The 24,860-nt window shown below is 38.1% G+C and overlaps 1 protein-coding gene across 1 annotated transcript; it reads right to left on the bottom strand.

Annotated features, from left to right (window-relative positions):
• Positions 1 to 540: 540 nt before the first annotated feature.
• LOC148066484 (sodium/calcium exchanger 2-like) lies at positions 541 to 24,231 on the bottom strand. Its single transcript, XM_087807110.1, has 12 exons — positions 24,095 to 24,231; positions 13,942 to 14,304; positions 13,643 to 13,780; positions 12,253 to 12,480; positions 11,908 to 12,186; positions 8,136 to 8,570; positions 6,319 to 6,680; positions 4,747 to 4,850; positions 2,932 to 3,044; positions 2,411 to 2,510; positions 2,063 to 2,332; positions 541 to 1,472 (listed from the first exon to the last, which is right to left on the bottom strand). The coding sequence occupies exons 2-12, from the start codon at positions 14,257 to 14,259 to the stop codon at positions 1,096 to 1,098; spliced, it is 2,724 nt and encodes a 907-aa protein (XP_087663236.1). The 5' UTR covers positions 14,260 to 14,304; positions 24,095 to 24,231; the 3' UTR covers positions 541 to 1,095.
• Between the last annotated feature and the right edge of the window lie 629 nt (positions 24,232 to 24,860).

The following is a 24,860-nucleotide window of genomic DNA, read 5'->3' on the forward strand; positions in this document are numbered from 1 at the left end:
AGATAAAACTGATAACACAACAGGAGTTCCAGAAAATCAATGATTTAAGTGTCTTTTAGAGTGATCTTGGACCTTTATTGTACTCATCAGTATGTGTCTCTTGTAAAAAACTCCCTTTTTCATATAAATATTTACATTGGAAAATGTGCTTAAGCTCCGCCCACTGAAACCGCTTAGTTTCACTAGGGATGAAATCCTGTTTACCATAACCACACCCACTCTGCTGTGATTGTCCAAAAATATAGCTTTGTCACTGCACGTCATCAATCACGGTAGCCTCCACCTAGAAAGGAATCATTGTATAAACAAAGTGGGGTGTGATTGCAGCTCAAAACATGGTCATGATGAGGGTCTTACTCCATCTTGGAGAGAAAGACTTCATCATTTGAAACATGTGACCAAGTCAGGAGAGTTGTTTTTTCACATTAGTTGCCCTTTAAAACATAATAACAACAATTTGCAATATACAAATATACACGGAATAAAGCGACGGAGACTAGGATGACGACCAGGGGTGAAGAAGGGAGAACTTTCAAACACTTAGATGGCAATTTCTTTTAATCATTGTTTTATTTCTTCATCAAACATCCCACGACCATGTGCTTGTAATCACTAATAATACTTATAATGAGATGAAGTCAGATCATCACAGCAGGAGAGTGTATTTCAATATCTGGTAGGATCAAAAATAGCTTCATTGAGCTGCTCAAAAGTATGTGATCTAACATCTCAGGGATATATTCTCTTCAATGGTTTTACAAAAAAGTGAATCCATCAAAAATACATATTGATAAAAATAGTTAGAGACCTAACTTGTTTTTAAAAAAAAGTGGTGCTTACCTCAACACCAACATTTGACGATAAATCAAGGTGTCACTCTTTTGCTGATGTTTTTCTGTGTGACGATAAAAACCTGACTAAATGTCTTTCGTCTTAAAGATTAGAAGACAATAACATCATCCTCTCTGAATCACAGTCCGGATAAACATCTTTCGTCCCGATGTGCAAATGTTTTGTCCAAACCATGGCAGCAGTTGTCAAGTGTCGATTTTGTGCAGGTGATGTGTGTCTGATACTGTCCCAGCTTTGTTGCATTTAGAAGCCTTTTATATGGCAGTAGGCCTCCAAGCTGGAGAAGAGAACATAGAGAAACCAAAGTCCAAAGAAAAGCAGTGCTGTGAGGACTTTGGGGACAAGGGGACCCCCGAGTTCTCCACCTATGGACGGCCTCCGGCGCAGCATCAACACTCCCATTGCGATGAGGGCAAAAATGGTGAAGAGTGTGACGGAAAACGCCAGTGAACCGGGATCTACTCGGAAAACCTCGCCACGGACATTCCAGTATATGGCAGCGATGGACCAAGCCACCCCGATGCCCAGAAACACATTAACAGCATTGCTGCCAGTCACGTTTCCCACTGACGCGTCCGCATATTTGTCCTGAGTCGCAGCCACTTTACTGGCAAACGTGTCTGGAGAAAGAGAAACAAAGCGTCACCAAGCAAGATTCAATTAACAGTAGTTATAATAGTAAGTAAGTAAGTAAGTAAGTAATATTTATTTATATAGCGCTTTTCGAGACCAGGGTCACAAAGCGCTTTAACAATCAAAACAATATTCAATAAAGTATATACTTAATGACACCATGGCGTTTCAGAAATGATGATAATTAAAATAGTGATTTTACCACGGCGTTATAGAAATTTGCTTAATTTTAAATTTTATAGTATTTGATGGAATATATATAAATATTCTGAATAAAATTCAGGAAAGAAGAGTTCAAAATATCATTAGCAGCTTATCATAGTTGTAGCTAAGAGTCCTATAAGCTGCATGATTCAGCGGTGAAATTTACCGACCTATAACCCTTTGCCTTTGCTGATCATACTCTGAACTGAATCTTTAATTAATAACAAACTCAAATTCCTCATATTGAATTGAAAATAGGAGGAAAGTTTTTATTTTGGTTTTAAGCGGCGGTAAAATATGTTCTGCAGTAGTCTGGTCAATAAGCTGTTACACTTTAGATCGTAGTGTAAGGACAACATGTAGCCTCACTCACCTGGAAGTGAAGTCCCCAGAGCCACGAACACGACCGCCGTGACGGTGTCTCTTAGGCCGACGGTGCAGCCAAAATGAGACGCCAAGTCCCCGATAATGGCCGTGAGTATTCCAATGACGCCCATTGACACTATGAAGCAGGCCCAGCCGTTCCAGTACTGTGTCGGCGGGACAAAGGCAAACAGTATCTTCCAGAAAATACAAAAGACGTGCATGAAGTAGTCGAAGCAGCTGGGCAGTGCCTGTTCTTGCCCGTCCCCGTCTGCGTCACCTGTCAGTAGAGTTAACTTAGATTAATGAACCTGCGTCGTGATTTTGTTTGAGTGCTCGTTGACTTGCAAGGCCTGACCTGCGCTGACAGTGACGGCTTCGATGAACTGTTCTCTCCATGTACGGGAGCCGATCACAACAGCCATGTTGGTCTCCGTCATGAGCTTCTCAACAGTGCTCTGCCAGGTGAAACAATTCAGGGATCATTAAACAGAATCTCAGGACACAAACTCATGGCAAACACAGTAAACAAAGAATTGAAAAGAAAACAAACTAATCGTGCTAGCATTACAACACTTCAATAATGATCTATTTTATGAGGAAAAAAGTCAAACACAACAAATACTGTACCTGGTCTATAACCCCGTTGGGCGTCTGATGCATGAGAAGATACATCATTTACAAATGTTAGTTGACTTGCACGACAAGCATCCTTATCATCACTGAATTATTCAGCAAATCTAACCAAATTTCAAGCGATAGTTAACCCAAAATTTAAACCTTACTCATTTTCTTGGCATAACAAAATGTGGCATAAAATACATGAAGAGAAATAAGGCAACTGGAGGATTTATTGACAACAAAACGCCATATACACACCTTAAAATCACAAGATTCTTCAATGACGACTTCAATCCTGCTGTGCTCCCCTAAAATAGGTTTCCCCATCTCTGAGATCCTTCTGGCTTCCTCCTCCTCAGGACTGGGCTTTCCTGTTAGGAGGTAAGAAAACCAAACATTTATTAAAAAACCAATGGAAATGATCATTGTAAAAAGTCAAAAGCTCAGATAAATATGAAAAACATGTGTGTATCAGGCTGTTGAGTGAGTTTGTGGAACAGTCTGAAGACTGCAGATATTCATCTTTAAAAAAAGTACACAAGAATATTTTCAAACAAGTATAAAAGAAGAAGAAAAGGAAGTGTGATAACTGGATGATGAGGGATAAATCTAGAAAAGAATAAAGTTGACGGTATATTTACAGGGATTATAATAATAAAGTAAGTATGTGTATATGTTTTATACTTTAAAGGATATCTGCTTAGTAAATGGTTATATTTTATACTATATCATGCTATATTGTGTAAATTAAGAATATATTTTATTTATTTTTTATGAGGCTATGTATGTAGAATAATTACATTTTTATTATTATATCTATATAGCTATTTATGTTATGCATATGTGTGATGTGTTGCTATGAGTGGCAACATATTATAGATAATATAGTAAATATCTGAGGAGAAATATTCAGCAATGTACAAACTTAGGAATAGTTAAAAAGTTGAAGGGCATTTAAAAAAAAAGTTTTCTTTATATTTATTTTTTATTTGTATGCACAAATGTAATATATGTAATTAAAAAAAAATAAAAAAAATAAAACTCATGGGAAATTCCATTCTTAGTCACACATCATAGAAAACACACATTCATGTGTACAACATGATTCTATATGCGATATCAGCTGTAAATACATTTACCATTGATCATCGAAAACAATGTTTATCAACCAAGTTGTCACTCCCCTGTGTATCATGTGACTAACAGAGAGCAGAGAAACGTGGAATGCCTAAAAGCAGCATTTGTCAGTACAATCTCATATCTATTGTCAAAAAAGATCAAGTCATTAACAACATGATTTGATCTGAGATCATGCATGAAAACGGTTGTTCACTCAGATGTGACACATCAAACAATCTTACCCTGGTTTAACAGCAGAGCTGTAATGGAGGAGAAAAGGTATGGATAGTTTATTTAGTTGTTCATAATTAAATAATGCATGAAATGAGGTAAAAAAGGTAGCAAATTACATTATTTGTATACTAATGTATATCAATGTATATGGTCTGTTTGATAGCATCTAAAACTTATATAAAAATGAGTATATAATAATAAAAAAACACTAATCCACTTAAAAATATTGTAAAATATTATATTAAATAAATTAAAATATGATTAAATGTAATACAAAATGTTAAATTAAGATGACAAAAATCATTAATTCATCTCTTTTTTTAAGTAGATGCATGCTTTGATATCTATTACAAATGGAGACCAATATATATATATATTTTTTATTTTCTTTTATTATTTAATTTCTCTGTGAAAAGGTGAAATAAAAAGAATGTTCCTCTAATATCTACTTTGATACACAGGAAATATTTCAGTTATTAAAAAAAGTGTTTAATTTAATTGAAATATAACAACGTGATGTGAATTCTTGTTGATCAAGTGCAGACGATGAAGGTCATCAGTTCTGATAAAGGAAGTGGTGAATGACAGTGTGTGGTCTTGGGTTACCGGCTCTGATGTAGCGGCTTGTGTTTTGATACTTGATCTTAGCGACCGTGCACATGCTAACAGTGGACTATTTTTAAATACTCAGGTGGATCATCAGTGAAAAGGCCGACCCACCAGAAAGTCCTCTCTTCAGCCACTTGGGCTCCTCCAGCAGGATAAAGAAGTGCTCCTTCTTCTCGTACTCCGCCACGTTGATGATCTTCACCTCGATCGTCTGACTGGAAACAAACACTCATAAAGTTGAACAATTACATTTGCTTCAAAATCACATCACATCTGATGGTGAATAATTGATCCCTTGCACCTCTAAATAATTGATCTGTGTCCCGCAGTCAGAACCAGATCTCAGAACTCTTAACTTCGTGGCATCTTCATCTTCTTGTCATGCTTCTGTAGGCGAGTCATGTCTTCACCCAGAACAGAAGATGTGCAACAATGATGTGCGGGCAGGTGCTTCAGATTATTACATCCGTTATAGTGAAATAAAGCAATGATGGAGAGAAACACGTGCCACACTGTGACGTGCAATAACGTGCTTGTGAGTCTGTGTGCGTTGTGTAACGCACTCCACTAAATGTACAATTAGTCCATGTGCAAACTCACAGCTTATATTACCTGAAAATTTAATGGGAAAAGGATCCGTCGCCTTACATGGGGTGGCTAGAGGTTCCCACACCTGATCGGGGAGGGATTATCTCCAGGTGTCGGGTCATCGGCTTTTACAGTCTAACAGCACTTCCTGCATGTGCAGAGGCTAAACCATAACACAGTGGTCAGTGGTCACGTGTCCACTTACTGGAGCCACCAGAGGCTTGAGTGTCACAAACGTCCAAGAACATAGTCTTACATCATTCCCTCGTGCAAAGAAACGAGTCTCAGTACGATTCGCCACAGTTTGCTCACTAACAACTATCAAAGTGTTGTTAACAAATACGACTACTCAGATAGTTGTAATTATTACAACTATCTGAGTAATTGTATTTGTTAACAACACTTTGATATATATTATGTAAAATCTTAATCAATATTGCTTAAATGAAACAGTATTTAAGTTATTATATTTAATTATATTATTTTAACAGCTCATTTTAATAGCTATGTTTATTATTCAATTGGGAAATAGTATGTTTCTTTATTTTCCACTTTATTATTTATGAAATGTAGTCATTATATCAAAATATGAGATTCACATTACATCTGTAGATCATGAATCCTTTTTTATTTTTGAAAAACAACCTTTCAGAATTATATAGATTTGTACAATATACTGTATACTTGCACATAAAAAAAAAGAATAATAATGATAATCATAATAATAATGATTAAATAAAGTAAAATAACCAGACACAAACTAAAAAAACAACAAAACAAAAAACACTGAAGACAGACTGAAAACACAAAGTCACTGAACTACTCAACTGATGTCAATATTTTCTACTTAAGTTATATTTAATTATTTAATATTAATTACTGCTTATGTTATGTATATTAATGCCATATCATTTGGAGTTAATGTCTCTAGTTAATTGTTAAAATAATTAGGAGATATTAGGAGAAAACCCTTCGACAACTCCCACTTGAAAACCCATAATGCACCGCAACAGTTTGTACAACTTTACAAAATCTAAATCAACGCAATATTATTTATCAGTATTTTTAACCATTTAACGTGAAGTCTCTCCTCACCTGGTCTGCTCATTGGCGAAGGTCAGCTCTCCCCTGGCCTCCTGATAGTCCACGCCAGCCTTTGCGGTGCCGTCCTCGGTGTGGTACGGGACGGCGACGGTTCCTCTGGAGCCCGAGTTCCTGACCACGGTCACAGCCAGCGTGCCCGTGCTCTCGCTCACCCGCAGGACCTTCTGACTGAAGGTGAAAATGCCTGCGTGGTCATCGTCCAAGATAGTGACCGTGGCAACCTGCGGCTCCACCAGCCGGCCCACGGGCGGCGTGCCAGTCCCGTCACCAGCGCTCTCCTCCAATCTCAGGTTCTGGAGGCGCACAAAGAAATGCTCGTCCTCCTCGAAAATGTCGTCGTCCAAGATTCCTATCTGGAGGAGAATGACAGTTACTCTTGTTGCTTTAAAAAAATGTTTTTACATTTTTAAAAAAAGTTGATAAAATGGCAGTAGTTTAAACTAAAAACAATACAACTTTTACAAATAATGTTTTTCTCACCATTTTATCTCAAAAACGTAAAAACTAATTCTGTATTAACTCTAACATTCACCTTTTATCATTTTTAAAATCTAATTCTTACAACTGATTATAACAAGTCAAACTTATTTTTAAGTTGGAAATCTCGATTTAACAATTAATAATGATTACAATTATTTTCTCAAAATGTTCACAATATGTTTTATTAAAAAGTATTTTGAATAAGATAATAATGAAATCATGCACACACGTATATTTTTATCACCTCGATTCACTTTGTTTAGCATTCTTCTTCAAGATGAGAGTTTTTCCTTTCTTTTTTATAAAAACATCCAATTATAAAAATTGATTTGATTTGACTGGTTTATTTTTAACATATTAAAATTATATTTTCACATGCTACATCAACTACACCCAGGATTATTTAATCTTATTTAAACATTTCAAGTCCAAAAACTTGTTTGTTAAATTTAATAAATCATGAATTCATTGATTTTCTACAGCTGATTCCCTTACAAATATACTTTCATTATCTCATGAACAATTTAGATTTAGTAATAAACACATTATTATTTATTAATCATATTTATTTTAATATAAAAGTATTGATACGATTCGCCACAGTTTGCTCACTAACAACTATCAAATGTTGACTACGATTACTCAGATAGTTATTGTTGATATAAAATATTCATCAATATTGCTTAAATCAAACAGAATTAAACTGTTATTATATATGTTGTATTCCTTTAACAGGTCAGTTTAATAGATAGTTCATTATTCATTTAGGAAATAGTATGTTTCTTTATTTTCAACTTTATTATTTATGAAATGTAGTCATTATATTAAAATATGAGATTCACATTACATCTGAAGAGCAAAAATCCTTTTTTTTGTAAAACAGCCTTTCAGAATGATATAGATTTGTACATTATACTGTATATTTGCACATAAAAAAACCAAAAGAATAATAATGATAATCATAATAACAATTAAATAAAGTAAAATCAACCAAAACCAAAAGACGTTCACTAAACTACACAATTGATGTCAATATTTTCTACTTAAGTTATATTTTAATATTTGATATTAATTGCTGGTTATGTTGTTTTATTAATGCCATGAAATGGGAAGTTAATTTCACTATTTAATTGTGTAAAATAATAAGGAGATAAAACCCTTCGACAACTCTCACTAGAAATTCCATAATGCACTGCAACAGTTTGTACAATTTTACAAAAGCCAAATCAACATCATTTTATTTAAAAGTATTTTAACTTATATTTTTATACATATATTTTTGACCTAATACGATATTGAAGCAGATAAAACCTTAAGAGGTTTATCACCTTTATTTCTTTCTTGGTGTCCCCTGGCTTAAAGACCAGCGTTCCTTGACTGAACTCGTAGTCCGCTCCCGCGTTGGCAGAACCGTTCTCTGTACAGTAGTCCACGAAGAACGTGTTCTGACCCGTGCCACCGTCCAGGACCACCCAGAGGCTGAGGCTGCCGCAGTTCTCGGTGCACTGGTACTGAGCACTTTCGAAGCAGACGTGCGAACACGTGTCCTTGTCGCTGCCCTGCGCCGCCGTGCGACGAGCTCGTTCAGCGGCGTGCTTCCTTAGAATGTTCCCGGCACCGATCAACATGCGCGTCACTTGGACCCGGTAGAAGGCCCGGCTCTTCCTCTGATGGACCATGGCTGAGTAGTTGGCCATCTCGATCAACTGGTCCAGGTTTTTGTCCGGATGTTTTTCTTTCAGGTCTTTTAACATGCGGACCACCTTCGAGAGAAAATCATGGACCATTAAAATCATCCACAACAAGGAGCAAAAATCAGCTACTTCTATACAGTATCATCATCCAAGGTTGCATTTTTCCCAAACCACCAGCATCACTACAGGCTTTGAGGCTCTGTAGTATTAATCTGTGACATTCCGTAGCATTACTTTGTGAGGCTACGCTGAATAATTACACAAGGCTCTGTAAAATTATACGGCAAGGCTATGTCATATTACTCCTAGAGGCCCTGCAGTATTACTCCTTCAAGCTCTGAAGTATTACTTGGTGCGGCTTCATAGAATCACCCAGCAAGGCTACGTAGTGTTAGTTCGCAAGTCTCTGTAGTATCACACGTCGAGGCTCCATAGTATTACTCTCAGAGGTCCCATACTGTTACTCTGTAAGACTCTTTAGTATAACTCCTAGAGGCTCTGTAGTATCACTCTTAGAGGCTACGTGCTATTACTCTGTAGGACTCTTTCATATCACTCCTCGAAGCTCTGTAGTATTACTCTGTACGACTCTGTAGTATCACTCCTCGAGGCTGGGTAGTATTATTCGGCAAGGCGCGTAGTATTACTCCACAGGGAGTAGTATTAAACGATGCAGCTCCGTAGTATTACTCTCTAAGACTCTGTAGTATCACCCCTCGAGGCTCCGTAGTATTACTTTTTTAAGACTCTGTAGTATCACTCCTCGAGGCTCCGTAGTATTACTCTGTAAGACTCTGAAGTATCGCTCCTCCAGGCTCCGTGGTATTACTCTGTTAGACTCTGTAGTATCACTCCTCGAGGCTCCGTAGTATTACTCTGTTAGACTCTGTAGTATCACTCCTAGAGGCTCCGTAGTATTACTCTGTAAGACTCTGTAGTATCACTCCTAGAGGCTCCGTAGTATTACTCTGTTAGACTCTGTAGTATCACTCCTCGAGGCTCCGTAGTATAACTCTGTAAGACTCTGTAGTATCACTCCTCGAGGCTCCGTAGTATAACTCTGTAAGACTCTGTAGTATCACTCCTCGAGGCTCCGTAGTATTACTCTATTAGACTCTGTAGTATCACTCCTAGAGGCTCCATAGTATTACTTTTTTAAGACTCTGTAGTATCACTCCTAGAGGCTCCGTAGTATTACTCTGTAAGACTCTGTAGTATCACTCCTAGAGGCTCAGTAGTATTACTCTGTTAGACTCTGTAGTATCACTCCTCGAGGCTCCGTAGTATAACTCTGTAAGACTCTGTAGTATCACTCCTCGAGGCTCCGTAGTATAACTCTGTAAGACTCTGTAGTATCACTCCTCGAGGCTCCGTAGTATTACTCTATTAGACTCTGTAGTATCACTCCTAGAGGCTCCATAGTATTACTTTTTTAAGACTCTGTAGTATCACTCCTAGAGGCTCCGTAGTATAACTCTGTTAGACTCTGTAGCATCACTCCTCGAGGCTCCGTAGTATAACTCTGTAAGACTCTGTAGTATCACTCCTAGAGGCTCCATAGTATTACTTTTTTAAGACTCTGTAGTATCACTCCTCGAGGCTCCGTAGTATTACTCTGTTAGACTCTGTAGTATCACTCCTAGAGGCTCCATAGTATTACTTTTTTAAGACTCTGTAGTATCACTCCTCGAGGCTCCGTAGTATAACTCTGTTTAGACTCTGTAGTATCACTCCTAGAGGCTCCGTAGTATTACACTGTAAGACTCTGTAGTATCACTCCTCGAGGCTCCGTAGTATTACTCTGTTAGACTCTGTAGTATCACTCCTAGAGGCTCCATAGTATTACTTTTTTAAGACTCTGTAGTATCACTCCTCGAGGCTCCGTAGTATAACTCTGTTTAGACTCTGTAGTATCACTCCTAGAGGCTCCGTAGTATTACACTGTAAGACTCTGTAGTATCACTCCTCGAGGCTCCGTAGTATTACTCTGTTAGACTCTGTAGTATCACTCCTCGAGTCTCCGTAGTATTACTCTGTAAGACTCTGTAATATCACTCCTCAAGTCTCCGTAGTATTACTCCTCGAGGCTCCTTAGTATTACTCTGTACGACTCTGTAGTATTACTCCTCGAGGCTCCGTAGTATTACTCTGTTAGACTCTGTAGTATCACTCCTCGAGGCTCCATAGTATTACTCTGTAAGACTCTGTAGTATCACTCCTAGAGGCTCAGTAGTATTACTCTGTTAGACTCTGTAGTATCACTCCTCGAGGCTCCGTAGTATTACTCTGTTAGACTCTGTAGTATCACTCCTCGAGGCTCCATAGTATTACTCTGTAAGACTCTGTAGTATCACTCCTAGAGGCTCAGTAGTATTACTCTATTAGACTCTGTAGTATCACTCCTAGAGGCTCCATAGTATTACTTTTTTAAGACTCTGTAGTATCACTCCTAGAGGCTCCGTAGTATAACTCTGTTAGACTCTGTAGTATCACTCCTCGAGGCTCCGTAGTATAACTCTGTAAGACTCTGTAGTATCACTCCTCGAGGCTCCGTAGTATTACTCTGAAAGACTCTGTAATATCACTCCTCGAGTCTCCGTAGTATTACTCCTCGAGGCTCCGTAGTATTACTCTGTACGACTCTGTAGTATTACTCCTCGAGGCTCCGTAGTATTACTCTGTTAGACTCTGTAGTATCACTCCTCGAGGCTCCATAGTATTACTCTGTAAGACTCTGTAGTATTACTCCTCGAGGCTCCATAGTATTACTCTGTAAGACTCTGTAGTATCACTCCTCGAGGCTCCGTAGTATTACTCTGTAAGACTCTGTAGTATTACTCCTCGAGGCTCCGTAGTATTACTCTGTTAGACTCTGTAGTATCACTCCTCGAGGCTCCGTAGTATTACTCCTCGAGGCTCCGTAGTATTACTCTGTACGACTCTGTAGTATCACTCCTCGAGGCTCGGTAGTATTATTCGGCAAGGCGTGTAGTATTACTCCACAGGGAGTAGTATTACACGACACAGCTCCGTAGTATTATTCTGTAAGACTCTGTATTATTACTTCTCGAGGCTCAGTAGTATTACTCTGTAAGACTCTGTAGTATCACTCCTCGAGGCTCTCTAGTATTACTCTGTTAGACTCTGTAGTATCACTCTGTGTGTCTCTAAAGTATTACTCCGGGATGCTCCATAGTATTATTTCTGCAGGCATTATGTGGTGTGTGTATAAGGACCCAAAATGGCACTTGTTAAGAGACATGCTTACGAAGCTGATTCCAAACAAAATGTGCCTTATAATCCGAGGTACTCTTACTGTTAATGGAGTTCATTTACTTTGAAAAGATGTTCTCAGATGAACAACCATATCTTCCACAGCTGATACTGGTCTTCGCCTATTTGTTACCTCGTCTTTGTTCTGATCCAGTTCATGGCCCGTCTGCACAGACACGGTCACGCTGGATGAGTTGCCAGCACACGGAGCTCCGTCTGAGATTTTTCCGTCCACGACCACGTCAATGCCTTTGGGCTCCGTGTCACCTTCCATCTCCACCACAATGCCGTGTCGCTTGTCGGCCCGGTAACGCTTGTTCATGTATTTGTAGAAGAGTAGGCGGCGATCAGCGATCCAGGCCAGCAGCACACACACCGGGAAGTAGAGCAGGGTCACGATGGCCTCCCACACCTGGTGATCAATCATTTTTCACATGAGTGGGGGGAGGATGGTCCTCGGGGGGCCGGAGCTCCTCACCTCCACGATCCCCGGCGATATGACGGCCAGGATCATGTAGAGCCAGATGTAGGCGAAGATGCTCCAGAACGCCGTGATGAAAAACACCCGCAGGTGCTTGATCTTCCTGTGCTCGCCCTCAGGGATCACCACCACACAGTAGCCGATGATGATAAACATGTTGAAGGCGGCGCTGCCCACGATGGTGCCGGGCCCGAGTTCACCGGCGCCGAAGCCGTGTCCACAAACCTGCAAATGAATCAATGGGGAAAAGTAAAACTCCACACATTTATCCATAAATCAGTGGACGTTTACAACTTTAAAAACTCTCTTAGTGACTTTAACACACCACAAAACACATCTTCTGAGTCAGGGGTGTCGAACTCAAACACACAATGGGCCAAAATTAGTTAGTAAGTAAGTTAGTTAGTTAGAAGGCCAAACAAAAGGATACAGTGTGTAGGACTGGGGTCGAAAATCTATAGATACCAGTACTTCAATACCAGTTCATAAACATTACTTTTTATTTAAAGATAAAATATAACAAAACATGTATGAATATTTTTTCTGATTTGGTAAATTTCCACTCATTTTTCTTATAGAAAAAATAAATACTTAATAATTCAGAGCAAAAGAACATTTGCTTACACATGACTAATAAATCTTATGTTCACTTTTCCTTCAGAAAAATCCACACATGACTAAGTTTTGATCACCCCTGGCTACAGAACACCCAAGGGTTACGTTTTGAAAAAAACCCAAATGAAAATGAAAAGTTTCATTCAATTTAATTTTTTTAACTTGTTTAATTTAACAAATTGTATTTAACGGCATTCATTTGAACTTGCAAAGTCAACAGTACATGTGAGGTTCTATCCCTCTCAACAACCCTCTCAGTAATAGTGCTCCAATAAAGCTTTGCCGCCCAGCTAACCACAGCTGTTGTATCACTTTTGGCACGTCAACATAGACTTAACATTTAAATACAGTATTTTAGCGACCAAATGGTGTCGCTAAATAAAGCAGGATTTCACCTTATGCAAGGCAGGTGGAATAGTTAGACCTTCTCACTAAGTTCTGTTGTTGTGTTGCCGTGTATCAGATGTTCATATAAATAACCGGTTTATAACAGTGTGAACAAAGACAAGGAGCTTTCCTGACCATACTTTGCTATTATTGGAGATCCAATGTTTCTTAATTAACTTCGTGTTTGTTATCCTTTACCAAAATAATTGATTTCCTTCAACATTGGTTTGATGGTTTTTGGAAGCATCTGTTCGTTATAGACACCGTTCCTTATCTTATCTTAAACACTGAACACACAATTTTGATTAATCTACTTTAACAAACCATCTGTATAACTGTCATTGTTTTCTAAATAAATACGTATATAAAGTGTAAGAAACATTACCTCAATGACCGACAGCAGGATCTCGGGAGCCGAGGAGCCGAGGGCCATGAGGGTGAGGTTGGAAACCGTCTCGTTCCAAATGCGAACCGTGTGCACTGACGTCTCCCCGTTCGGTTTAGTGATGGTCACTTCTCTTTCCTGCAAAGGTGAACAATTAAGTTAGTTGTTTAGTTGCAGTGCATGATGGGAACTTTAAGTTTCAAGTTTGAACCGCTCAACATTGTGATGACATTGATATACTTTCATAGAACAGACAAGAAAATGATAAAACCTCATTTAATTTTTTTAAACCGTGATACCTGAGATGTGATGACCTCTATCGAGGCCATGAAGCGGTCAGCGATGATCGAGACACCCAGGAAAATGTACATGAGGCACAGGAAGTAGATGACCGCTCGTCCAGCCTGCTCCCCAGGCGGGGGGTTCCGTGGTAGCCAGACTGGGAGCAGGATCCCGGGCATGCACACCACAGTGCCCGCACACGACCGACCGGACACGTTGGCAGGCTGCTCCGGGCTCGGACCCCGATGCAGAACTACCGGACTATAGGAGGCGCAGGGGTCGGACATGAGGAAGAGGAGGAGGAAGGTGGGAATGTAGGCGGAGAGGAGGCCCATCGTGAGTCAGGAGCAGGTCGTCTTGAGCAGCGTCAGAAGATGTTTCTGGAGAGAGAAGGTAGAACACGAATCATATCATCCCTGAAAATAACATGAGGATCTTAATGAAGATCATGATGAGGATTTTTAATATGTCCTTGTTGTTATTTTAAGCACCAAACTACATTTTTTAATAATTGAATTCTATAATTTGTATACTGAATTTTAGTATATAAAAAATGAATATTTTCTAAATGAATTACTTTTTTTACACGTGGACTTTGATATTTTAATTTCAATAATTTAAAAATACATTTACTTGAATCAATATTTTTAATTCATAGCCTTTGAAATAAAAATAAATGTTATTATATTTATTTTGGAATTACAATATTAAACTATTGGTTAAACAAGTTTTAACATTTGTAATGTAAAATTCTACCATTCAATATTCTTATGGCACTGATATATAAATATAAAAATATTAGAATATCATTTACTGACAGCAAGTAGAACACTGGCCGATACTTTTGCTGATTGTGTTTGATTTTAGAAATTGATGTGTGATCTCTTTTCACACATTTAATACGTAGGTAACATTAACAGATGTTATAGAAGTTTATTTACGCAATACCTGACATTTTCTCTACCCAAGAATAATCAGATAAAAACGGTTTCACAAGCATTATGAAACGTGTCGTGAGGTTAACATGACGTTGCTTTTTTACGTCCTTCCTTTTTTTCCTCGTCCTCCCGAGGGTTTCGAGTGTAAGAGGAAGTCTTTTCTAGCTGGGGTTAAAGCTGCACAACTAGTTGAATAAAGAAAATAAAAACATGAATACATGTTGGAATAATTAATGTTGATCTCAGGTTTGTCATAGGGAATGCCAGGAGAGCCACAATTAGGTATAAAAAGGAATTTGGAAATAAGGAATGGAAGTCCGTGCCATCAGAAATCTAATTCAATTATTCAATAAAAAATACATTCAACCTTTTAATATTCAAATTATTGAATCAAATTATTCAAAAAACGAATCCAATCTTAAATGATACACCTCCATGAAAAAGGACATTGAAGGGGGGACGACACTAAGAGTTGTAGGTAAATACACTTTTAGGAAATGCGGAAAAAATTGACTATAAGGATTTCTATGTATATTTATTTTCCCAATTAAATTTGAATTTGTATTTTTATATTAATTTAAACGATATATATTTAGTATTATATATTTTTTCCTATCCATTTTCCTATTACAAATTGCTTTTTTATCATTTGTTTTTGGCACTCCTGGCATTCCATATTGTCATACTTACATACGGCAACAACAACAATTATAGATAAATACCTAAACCGAGGAAAATTGTCATTGCTCAATAGATGACTCATCACAGACACAAAGTGTCTTGCAATTGTCACTGCTACACGCCGCTAAAAATAACAAATAAGTAGATGAATATACACTTCAACCCACTCATATTTGTGAATGTTCCTCCTTTCCTGACTTCCGGACAATCCCCCCCTCGCACCGTTGACAGCGTTTTCTATTGAGGAATCAGTCGCGGCGCAGTAGAAACCTTCAGTCATCCCTGCTCGGCGTGAGCTGAAACAGATACTGGAGTGCTGCATCTTTGATGGGTGCTGAGCTCTGCCAGCTCATTATGGGGTTGTGATTCAGAAACACAGTCCAGGAGGACTCTGCTGCATCACATTTCACTTTCCAAGGCCTGCTATGGTTACCACGACCTCAGACTGAGGGCCACCTTACACCCGCAGGTGCAAGAATAGGCAAAACAACATCTCTAATGTGCAAACACACACATTAATCCGTCGGCTCATAAATCCCATGTTGCAAGAGTTTGAAACGTATTGCTTCAGAACAATATGGACGTTATTTCTATTTCACACAATCTGAAAAGGCAACAAAATACAGTATAAAAGCCAAACTTATCGCCGGAACAATAACGTCATTCTAGATCATGTAGGCACAAGGTCACGACTGTCCATGGAGCTGGTACTGGAAGTGTTGTATGCATTATGGATGAGTGTATTCACCTAAATATAGCAGGACCCTTCCTCTTCACATCACCTGATCACTGCTCAGTGGACAGACGAGGGGTTTGTTTTCACCTCCACTAAATAGACGAGTCGCTACAATGATCCATCAAGTCAGCAGCAAAGAAGATGATATACCCAGTATGAAAGTGTTACTAAGTGTGTGAGTCTGTAAGTTTGAGTGGAGGTGTGTAAGTCTGATTGTGTGTGTGTGTGTCTGTGAGATTTTGTGTGTATGAGATTGTGTGTGTTTGTAAGTTTGTTTGTGTGTGTGCGTCTGTGTGAGTCTGTATGTTTGTGCCCTAGTCTATGTGAGTTTGTGTGTGTGTGTGAGATCGTGTGTTTGTAAGTTTGTGTCTGTGTATGTGTGTGTGTATGTTTGTGTGCGTCTGTGTGAGTCTATGTATTTGTAAGTGTGTTTGTGCCCTAGTCTGTGTGAGTATGTATGTTTGTGTGTGTTTGTGTGTTTGTGTGTATGAGATCCTGTGTCTTTCTAAGTGTGTTTGTGCCCTAGTCTATGTGAGTATGTGTGTGTGTGTGTGTGTGAGATTATGTGTGTTTGTAAGTTTGATCGTGTGTGTGTCAGTGAGGTCGTTGTGTGTGAGTCTGTGTGTGTTTGTATGTTTGTGTTTGAGTCTCTGTATTTGTAAGTTTGTTTGTGCCCTAGTCTGTGTGAGGTTGTATGTTTGCGTGTGTGTGTGTGAGATTATTTGTGTTTGTAAGTTTGATCGTGTGTGTGTCAGTGAGGTCTTTGTGTGTGAGTCTGTGTGTGTTTGTATGTTTGTGTGTGTCTGTGTATTTGTAAATGTGTTTGTGCCCTAGTCTGTGTGAGTTTGTATGTTTGTGTGTGTGTGTGTGTGTGAGATTATGTGTGTTTGTAAATTTGATCGTGTATGTGTCATTGAGGTCTTTGTGTGTTTCTGTATGTTTTGGTATATGAGTCGGTTTGTGTTTGTATGTTTGTGTGTGTGTGAGTGTACATGCGTTTGCATGTCTGTGTGCGTATGAATTTGTATGTCTGTTTGTGAGTGTGGGAATTTGTTGGTGTGTTTTTGTCTGTCTGTGCGTCATTCTGTGAGTTTGTGTTATTTTGTGGCAGTGTGTGTGAGTCTGTGTGTGTGTGAGTGTACATGCGTTTGCATGTCTGTGTGCGTATGAATTTGTATGTCTGTTTGTGAGTGTGGGAATTTGTTGGTGTGTTTGTGTCTGTCTGTGCGTCATTCTGTGAGTTTGTGTTATTTTGTGGCAGTGTGTGTGAGTCTGTGTGCGTTAGTGTGTGTGAGTCTGTGTGTGCGTCTGATAGCTCCGTGTGAACAGACAGACGAGCTGACTGACGTCTCTCTTCACTCAGCCGTCGATCAGTCAGCACTTGGTATAAGTGATTGCTTTGGATTACCTTACACTGATAAGAGTTACTGTACGAAAGTGGTTAGCACCTATGACAGGACTTCCTGTGCGCCGAGAGAGTTCAACCTTCTGCTGCTGCATGGGTCCTTTGACTGGATGTAAACCTATGATGAAAAGACGAGCATCTTCTTTTTTCGACACGTGCTGGAGTTTTTTTTAAAGGTTTTTGACAAACAAAATGTTGAAAATCATAAATGTCTTAAATATAGCGGGGGAAGCAATATATAGGGTGCTGTAAAATATATATATGGCGATACATGGCAATATTCTTTTCCATTATTTGTCAACATTCGACAGCACTTTATTGATTAGAAATAAGATACCAACGATGGCTTGGTAAAAAAACACATTATTTTACAATTAACATGCAGATATTCACATGGTTTGTTCTTTTTTCTGTTGCAATTGGACTCCAAGAGCTAGATAGTATATATATATATAGTATATATATAGAAAAGCAATCGTTATATCTACCGCAGGTCAATAAAGACCTGTAAGATCCTGGCGATGACTGAGGACAAGAGGATACAGTCGACTCCAGCAGCTTTTAAAGCTGATTATTTGGTACTATTTTCATTTCACCAGAAATATAAGCAGTTAGGATTTCGTCAAAACTAATATGTTCTGTTAATTCTATAACACCAGAGGACATTTTCCGACAATACTACATATAAATCCTTGTTCCTACATAAATATCATACCAATACACAGCCCTAATACATGTATAAATATATATATACAGTGACTTGAAAAAGTATTCATGCCACTTGAGCTTTTCCATATTTTGTCACATTACGCGCCACAAACATAAATATATCTTATTAGAATTTAATGTGAAAGACCAACACAATGTGTCATACTTTGTGGTGCAAGGTGAATTACAAAGAAAATGATACAAGATTTTCTTTTAAATGTCGCAAATAAAAAACAGAAAAGTGCAGTGTTCAAAATGATTTATCCCCATTTCATGCAACTAATTTCCTTCAGTCGTTGCCAGGCGACTGTTGTATGATTAAATGTTGATCTAATGACTTAATAGATCCACCTGTGTTTAATCTAATCTCAGTACAAATACAGCTGTTCTGTGACGGCCTCAGAGGTTTGTTAAGAGAATATTGGCGAGCAAAAAATTAATTAATCAACACAGTCCATTGTATAAGCGAACCTAGTCAATTTCTGGCATGTACATTTCAAAACAATCCTGTAAAAATCCTATAGAAACACATATGGATGAAGATCAGTCGTATTTAAAAAATATATATTAAAAACTATCAATACATTGACAGTAATTTGATCTTTATCATGTATATTTAGTTCAGAGTGAAAATCAGCATAGAAATATATCAACAACATCAAACCTTTATCAGTTAGAAAAATAATAATTTTGACTTATAGTCAGGTTGCCTATAATAAGAGCTTCAACTGTTGGAGTGCATTATGGAACGTAATGTGATGCAAGGTGCCGAGGTTGAGACTACAAGTACCATGATGCACTTTATGAACGCTCTAACGACAGTTATAGGGACTAAAGGTTTTTGGGCTGAGGCCATGCTGAGTTTTACCCTTCTGAATTAACAACTAGGTTAAACGTTTCTCAGCTTCCCATCTGAGGAGATCTAGGAAATCTAAGACGACTCCGAGTTCTGGATGTTGTGCATTAAGGTACAGTGCATTGTAAGACATATCGCCATCGACTCTCTGATCATTTACTACCACAGACAGCCATTAGTCTACGCAGAGAAAGGAAACAGATCCGGCCCTTTAATAAGTAACTCGGGCTCTGGCTCAATGTTTGAGACTCGACATTGAACCGCTTGAATCAGAGCGTAAGATGATCCACGGGGCAGCAGTCTCAGACAGACTGATAAAGGATGGGTCAAACCAGTGAGGTGCCCATTAAAGTGTCTTGAAAGGATCCAATCTAAGTCCAATGCACATGATCAGAAAACATCTTCTTGAGGGTCTCGGAGTTGATTTGAAAATCAGTTTGTGCGATCTTCCCACAAAACATATTCAATGGAATAAATAAGTCGATGAAACCAGCATCGACTTCAACCCTTTCCACGTCGACTCAAGTCAGGGTGTTGAATAAACCATTCAATCAGGACTTCAGAGGAATTAAATGACTTTTGAGACTCCTGCAGGTCAGGGTTACCATCAATCTGGGCGACGGCAGTGATGCCCAGCTGATCATCAGGTTTAGTTTACACCCTGACACTCTTATCTGCCTCAAGTCAAGCTCAGATGGACCAGGCGGACGATTTGACTCAAGAAAATTCAACACAAAAAAAAGGTGATGCAAAAAAATGCATTTAATCAAAATCCCAAATTGGATTCATTAATGGGGTTTTCCTCTCTTTTAATCAGTTGTATAGCTTTTTACTCTGATATACAAAATTAATGTATCTACTCTTTTATCATATTTTATTATTTTAATTAATAATTTCTGTTTGTTTTATTTTATTTATGTTTTTTAGTTTGTGACAGTATGCCTAAAATGTTACTATCTAACCTTATCTAATCTAATAATAAACACGTTGTTACTAGAATATTTCAATAATAAATGTAATGCCTGCACTGCTGATTAGATGACGTTCGTTCGTTCATCCTCTGAGGAGGAAATTCAAGCGTGTTGTTAATCAGTCTCACAGGAGAACGTTTCCTCAGACAACAGAATAGAAAAACAAACCTGCAGAAACACATTAACCACAGAAGAGTTTCCATTGAATAATAAAGGCAACAGGTTAACCAGAGACAATAATGTTTGACAAAAGATGAGAAAGTCCAATCAAACTTGGGTCCTGGGTACAATAAAAGTAACAAACCCGATACTATTATAAGAAAAAAAGACTTTAACTGAACCAGATTAAAAACAGGAACTTGTAAATGAGTATTCACATCAAGAGTTGTACTTATTAAAATTACTTTTTCATGTTTAGATTTATAACAAAGAGCATAACACGTGTTTCATACATAATGTAAGGTTATTCGAGTTAAAATGTATCCACTTATGGAAATATATGACCTAAAATTGAACCAATAGAAAGTAATAGTTCACTTGTTTACTCTTCTATCTTCACACCTTCATTCAAGCTTACTTACTTACTTAAAAAGGGTTCATGATATGGATCTTTATTAAAGTGAAAGTTCAACCAAAATTCAAACTTTACTCATTTTCTACTCACCCTTATGTGTACTATGGGTTGGCATTCATTTCAGAGTAATCTGTTCCTTTTTAGAGTTATAGACAAAAATGTATGTTCATTTAAATGAGGTGAATGACTCTAAGTGGTCTTCAACTTCATGTTCGTCCAAAATGACACACCATAGTCGGAGTACTTCCGATTTACTAGTTCAATCCCTACCCTATGTCGAAATTAGGGTAAGAAAAAGTTTTTAAAAATTAGTGAAGTTTTGAATTTGAACTAACGTTTTAAAGAAAATAAACAGACTTTTTTTTTTCTTAAATATTACACATTTCCAAAATTAAAGAAAGTGTTTATCCAGCATTAAATGCACAGAAACTAAATTGTGTCGAGACATAACCTAAAGAGAAAAATAATATACCATATAGATCTGTGTCAAAATAACTATTGATCCCTACAGAGAATCTGCTTAGTGTCTTTTTTTATTTTACAGCAGGACATTTCTGAAACTTGCGAGATACATCGGAGGTCATTCCGGAGGTCGCCTTAATGTCCGTTGGACCACAACTGAGTTACAAAACTATCCACTTCCCTCTGGAGAATGATGACGACGATCAGAGGATGAGGAACATTGATAAGGGGAGGTCATGTGAGGTTCGAGGTGCAGTGGACATCAAACCCAATGACAGACAGCAGCTCCTGAGGTTTCCAGAACTTGAGACTCCCTTCCAGCCTGGCAGCTCTGTCACCTTAGAAGGACCAACCTTCTCCTCTTCAGCATGAACCCAAGCGGGCACCGCCGTTACGCAATATCATGATCAGATACCATCCGAATCAAAAAAATAATAGGCACGTGTGGACCGTCAGATCTGCGCGAGGGTGTCGACACACAATGTTTAATTCCTTAACAAGCAATAAGTCATCTGGACGATGGAACATTTTAGTACTTATTAGCTGCTGTCACTGATTTCCTAACAGTAAAGTATGAAACGACGTTTCGTCCTTCGCTTCATCAACTACTTTTTCACACTATTGAAATAATGGGGCAAAAACATGTAATCGCGGTCAGTATCATTCATCAACCAACGGAAGTTTGTTGAATCATTGTTCAGGATTCAAACATACGTTTAAAAAAAATCGTAATAAATACAGAAATCTCATGGTGTCAATAGTGGCACATGCACGCCCGCTGATGTGATGCCAGTCAATCAAGTGAATAAATGGTTAAGAGGGGGTGGGGGGGTCCATTGATCCCGTGAGGAAATGTGAAAGAAACATGAGGTGTAGTATGGCTCTTTGTCCTGTGGCACCTGCGATGGCGCACATGTGCTCACCCGCCATACAAAGGTGCAGCGTTGGTTTACCTGAGCTGGGGGGGAGGGGAGCGGTTGGATTTCAGGTATCAGTGAGCTTTACTGGTGGATTTACCTCACATGCAGTCTTGCCTGCGAGCAGCTGCAGCTTCATGAAAGGATTCACAATTATTTTTAGGTTCGATTCAGAAAATAACGCGTTTATAATCAAGTGCCCACATTGTCTCCAGCATCACACTGCAGATCCATTCATTTTCTAATCCCTCTATAGATGGTTTATTTTGGCCTAAATCTTTAAATAACAAAAAGTAGGTCTCTCTTAGGACGTGTGTTAAATGTATCTATATGTTGCATGAAGCGAACTGACCTCTCAGTGAGGTTGATCATGTCAAGGGGACACAAAGGTAGCAAAAGACCCCCATGTAAATTAAAATGTGTACAATTTAGGTGACATGTAAGACATACTGTATGTATAACAAACGAAGGAATTTCAGCTAATTTCCATTGTAAGGGGATGCAAAGGAAAGCAGAATATCCCAATATAAAAAATATAATGTTCAAATTTTAATAAAATATATATAATTCTTAAATCTTGTTAAATAAGGATAAGATTCAATTTAAAGGTCATTTCTGTCATTGCATGACCCATAAATTCATCTATATCTACCACCCTCTTAAGGGTTATTTAGTTTTCAAATTAAGTTTTATATCATCCTTTGTTGTTTTTATGTTTGTCATTTCTATTTCAATTTGTCTTTATATTTTTTTCAGTCCCTTACTTAAACAATCCTTTGTGTTTGACTTAGAGGGCTACGTCGAGAATTAAAACTGGTTGTCGTATAAAATATGAATTTCACTTGTGATTCAAAGCCAAGCTGCAAAAGAAAAATATAATGTTATTTTTTTATCAATATATCTGTTGCACACATACTATTATGCTCGATTTCCTGGAATCACACAAGAGTTAAAGTAAGAGGTCCTGTGGTCAGCTTCACCTCAACTGCTGCTGTTTTGGCTTTTGTTCACACTAAAACCAGAAAGTGTAACATAATCGCAATAACATATTCACTATTCCTAAACATTTTTACTATTTTTACCTCTTATTAAAACTTGTTTTTGGAGCTCAAGCTAACCAACAGTTTAAGTTGACATTAAGCAACTTTATCATTAATAAATAGTTTCTTTCTTTGATAAAATGTAGTTGTTTGGTAAAAGACTGACTCCTAAACATCAATATAAACTCAAAATATGTAGACGTATGTTGCATTTAGGTTCTCTTTCAAAATGTAAAGTAGTTCTAGGTAAAAGTACACAGTTTCAAGATGATCATAGTACAACAATTGTCTTGTAAAACATTGCAGTAAGTTTAAATGAACCACCACTATATAAAGTCATCGTTGAAGTTTGAAAGGGAAGTTGTGGAGAAGGTTATTATCTACGATGCCGACACAAATCTAGAAGAAAAGGCTTGCTGACTACTGACCACTGCAGAAGATACAAGCAGCATGTGAAGACTTGGATGAAACGCTCCACTGTTGTATTGGACCACACGAAGCGCTCCAACAGTTTGGCGGCAAAATACAGACCTCGATCATCCATGATGTTAAACACTAGTTATTATACTAATTTAATCTATCGATTACAACAGTTACGAGCACAAAAGAATGAATAAACCCTATAACAAGAACTGTGGTCCTCAACTGCAGATCCAACGCATCTGTTGCTTCTAAGACTCACAACAACCGTTATTCAACACATCATCCAGAAAGTTTCCACATCAACTCCACGACTGATCCTAAAGGATCTCCTAAAAGATCTCGCAGATCTAACTGAGAAGTTTGAGGACCTTGAGGACCGTGAGGTGGAAAACAGATGTGAAGACTCGCATCATCCACGGCCAGGACAAAAACATGCTAACACTGTCGCTCGTCTCCTACCTTCTGGTTCAGCGCACAGTCTCCCCACAGGTTGCCATATCTTCTAGGACTCGGTAGACACTCGGGCGGTGAAGTTCCTCTGACCCGCTCACACCACTGGACGGATTCTAACCGACAACTCCCGACGAAACTTTCCCGTTACTCTGCTGCTCACTGTGACGCTGGTGCGTTCAGGGGACGCGTGTGAGTGTGGGACTTTACAACACGGAAATGTATATAATTATCATCGAGCGGGAATTAACTTAAACATTAATTATTATTGAATTGTAAGGGATATCATAATAAAGACATTTTAGATTAGTTAGATTTTACTATTATGAGTTGAACTACATCGCTCAAAAGTAGGGTATCTATTTCGTTTTCGACTCAACATGAACGCAACACGAGCAGTGGAAAAAATACACTTTGAACGACTTGAGTAAATATATTGTTCTATTCGTCTGTGAAAAGCTTCAACACAATCTAACACAGGCAGTGCTATTATGAGCTGCGATTAAATAAAATAAAAACATTTTAATTAACAATTTATTTCACACAAGCAGTTGAATTGAATGGTGTTCACAGCTGTGGGAAAAAGGAAATGAACCATGCATGGGTGTGGATATAGTCAGCAGGATTTGGTAGATGCCTATAAGGAAATGAAACTATTGCAAGTACAGAGAAATCTGTACATTGTCTGGGTTGTTACACAAGAATTTACACAGAAGTCGAAAGGAGTCCATGAAAAACTATTTGTATTTTATTGATCTAATTTTTAAAATGTTTT

The sequence above is a fragment of the Callionymus lyra genome, chromosome 14 (genome assembly GCF_982586985.1).
Source record: "Callionymus lyra chromosome 14, fCalLyr1.hap1.1, whole genome shotgun sequence".
NCBI lineage: Eukaryota > Metazoa > Chordata > Actinopteri > Syngnathiformes > Callionymidae > Callionymus > Callionymus lyra.

What these genes read in the sequence shown, in the direction of transcription:
- LOC148066484 (XM_087807110.1), bottom strand. Translation starts at nt 14,259, where the DNA reads ATGGGCCTCCTCTCCGCCTACATTCCCACCTTCCTCCTCCTCTTCCTC. An exon ending in AAGAATCTTGTGATTTTAAG is followed by an intron (nt 2,511 to 2,931) that starts GTGTGTATATGG and finishes TTCACCTGGCAG; the next exon opens with AGCACTGTTGAGAAGCTCAT. An exon ending in TCTGGGGACTTCACTTCCAG is followed by an intron (nt 1,473 to 2,062) that starts GTGAGTGAGGCT and finishes CTCTTTCTCCAG; the next exon opens with ACACGTTTGCCAGTAAAGTG.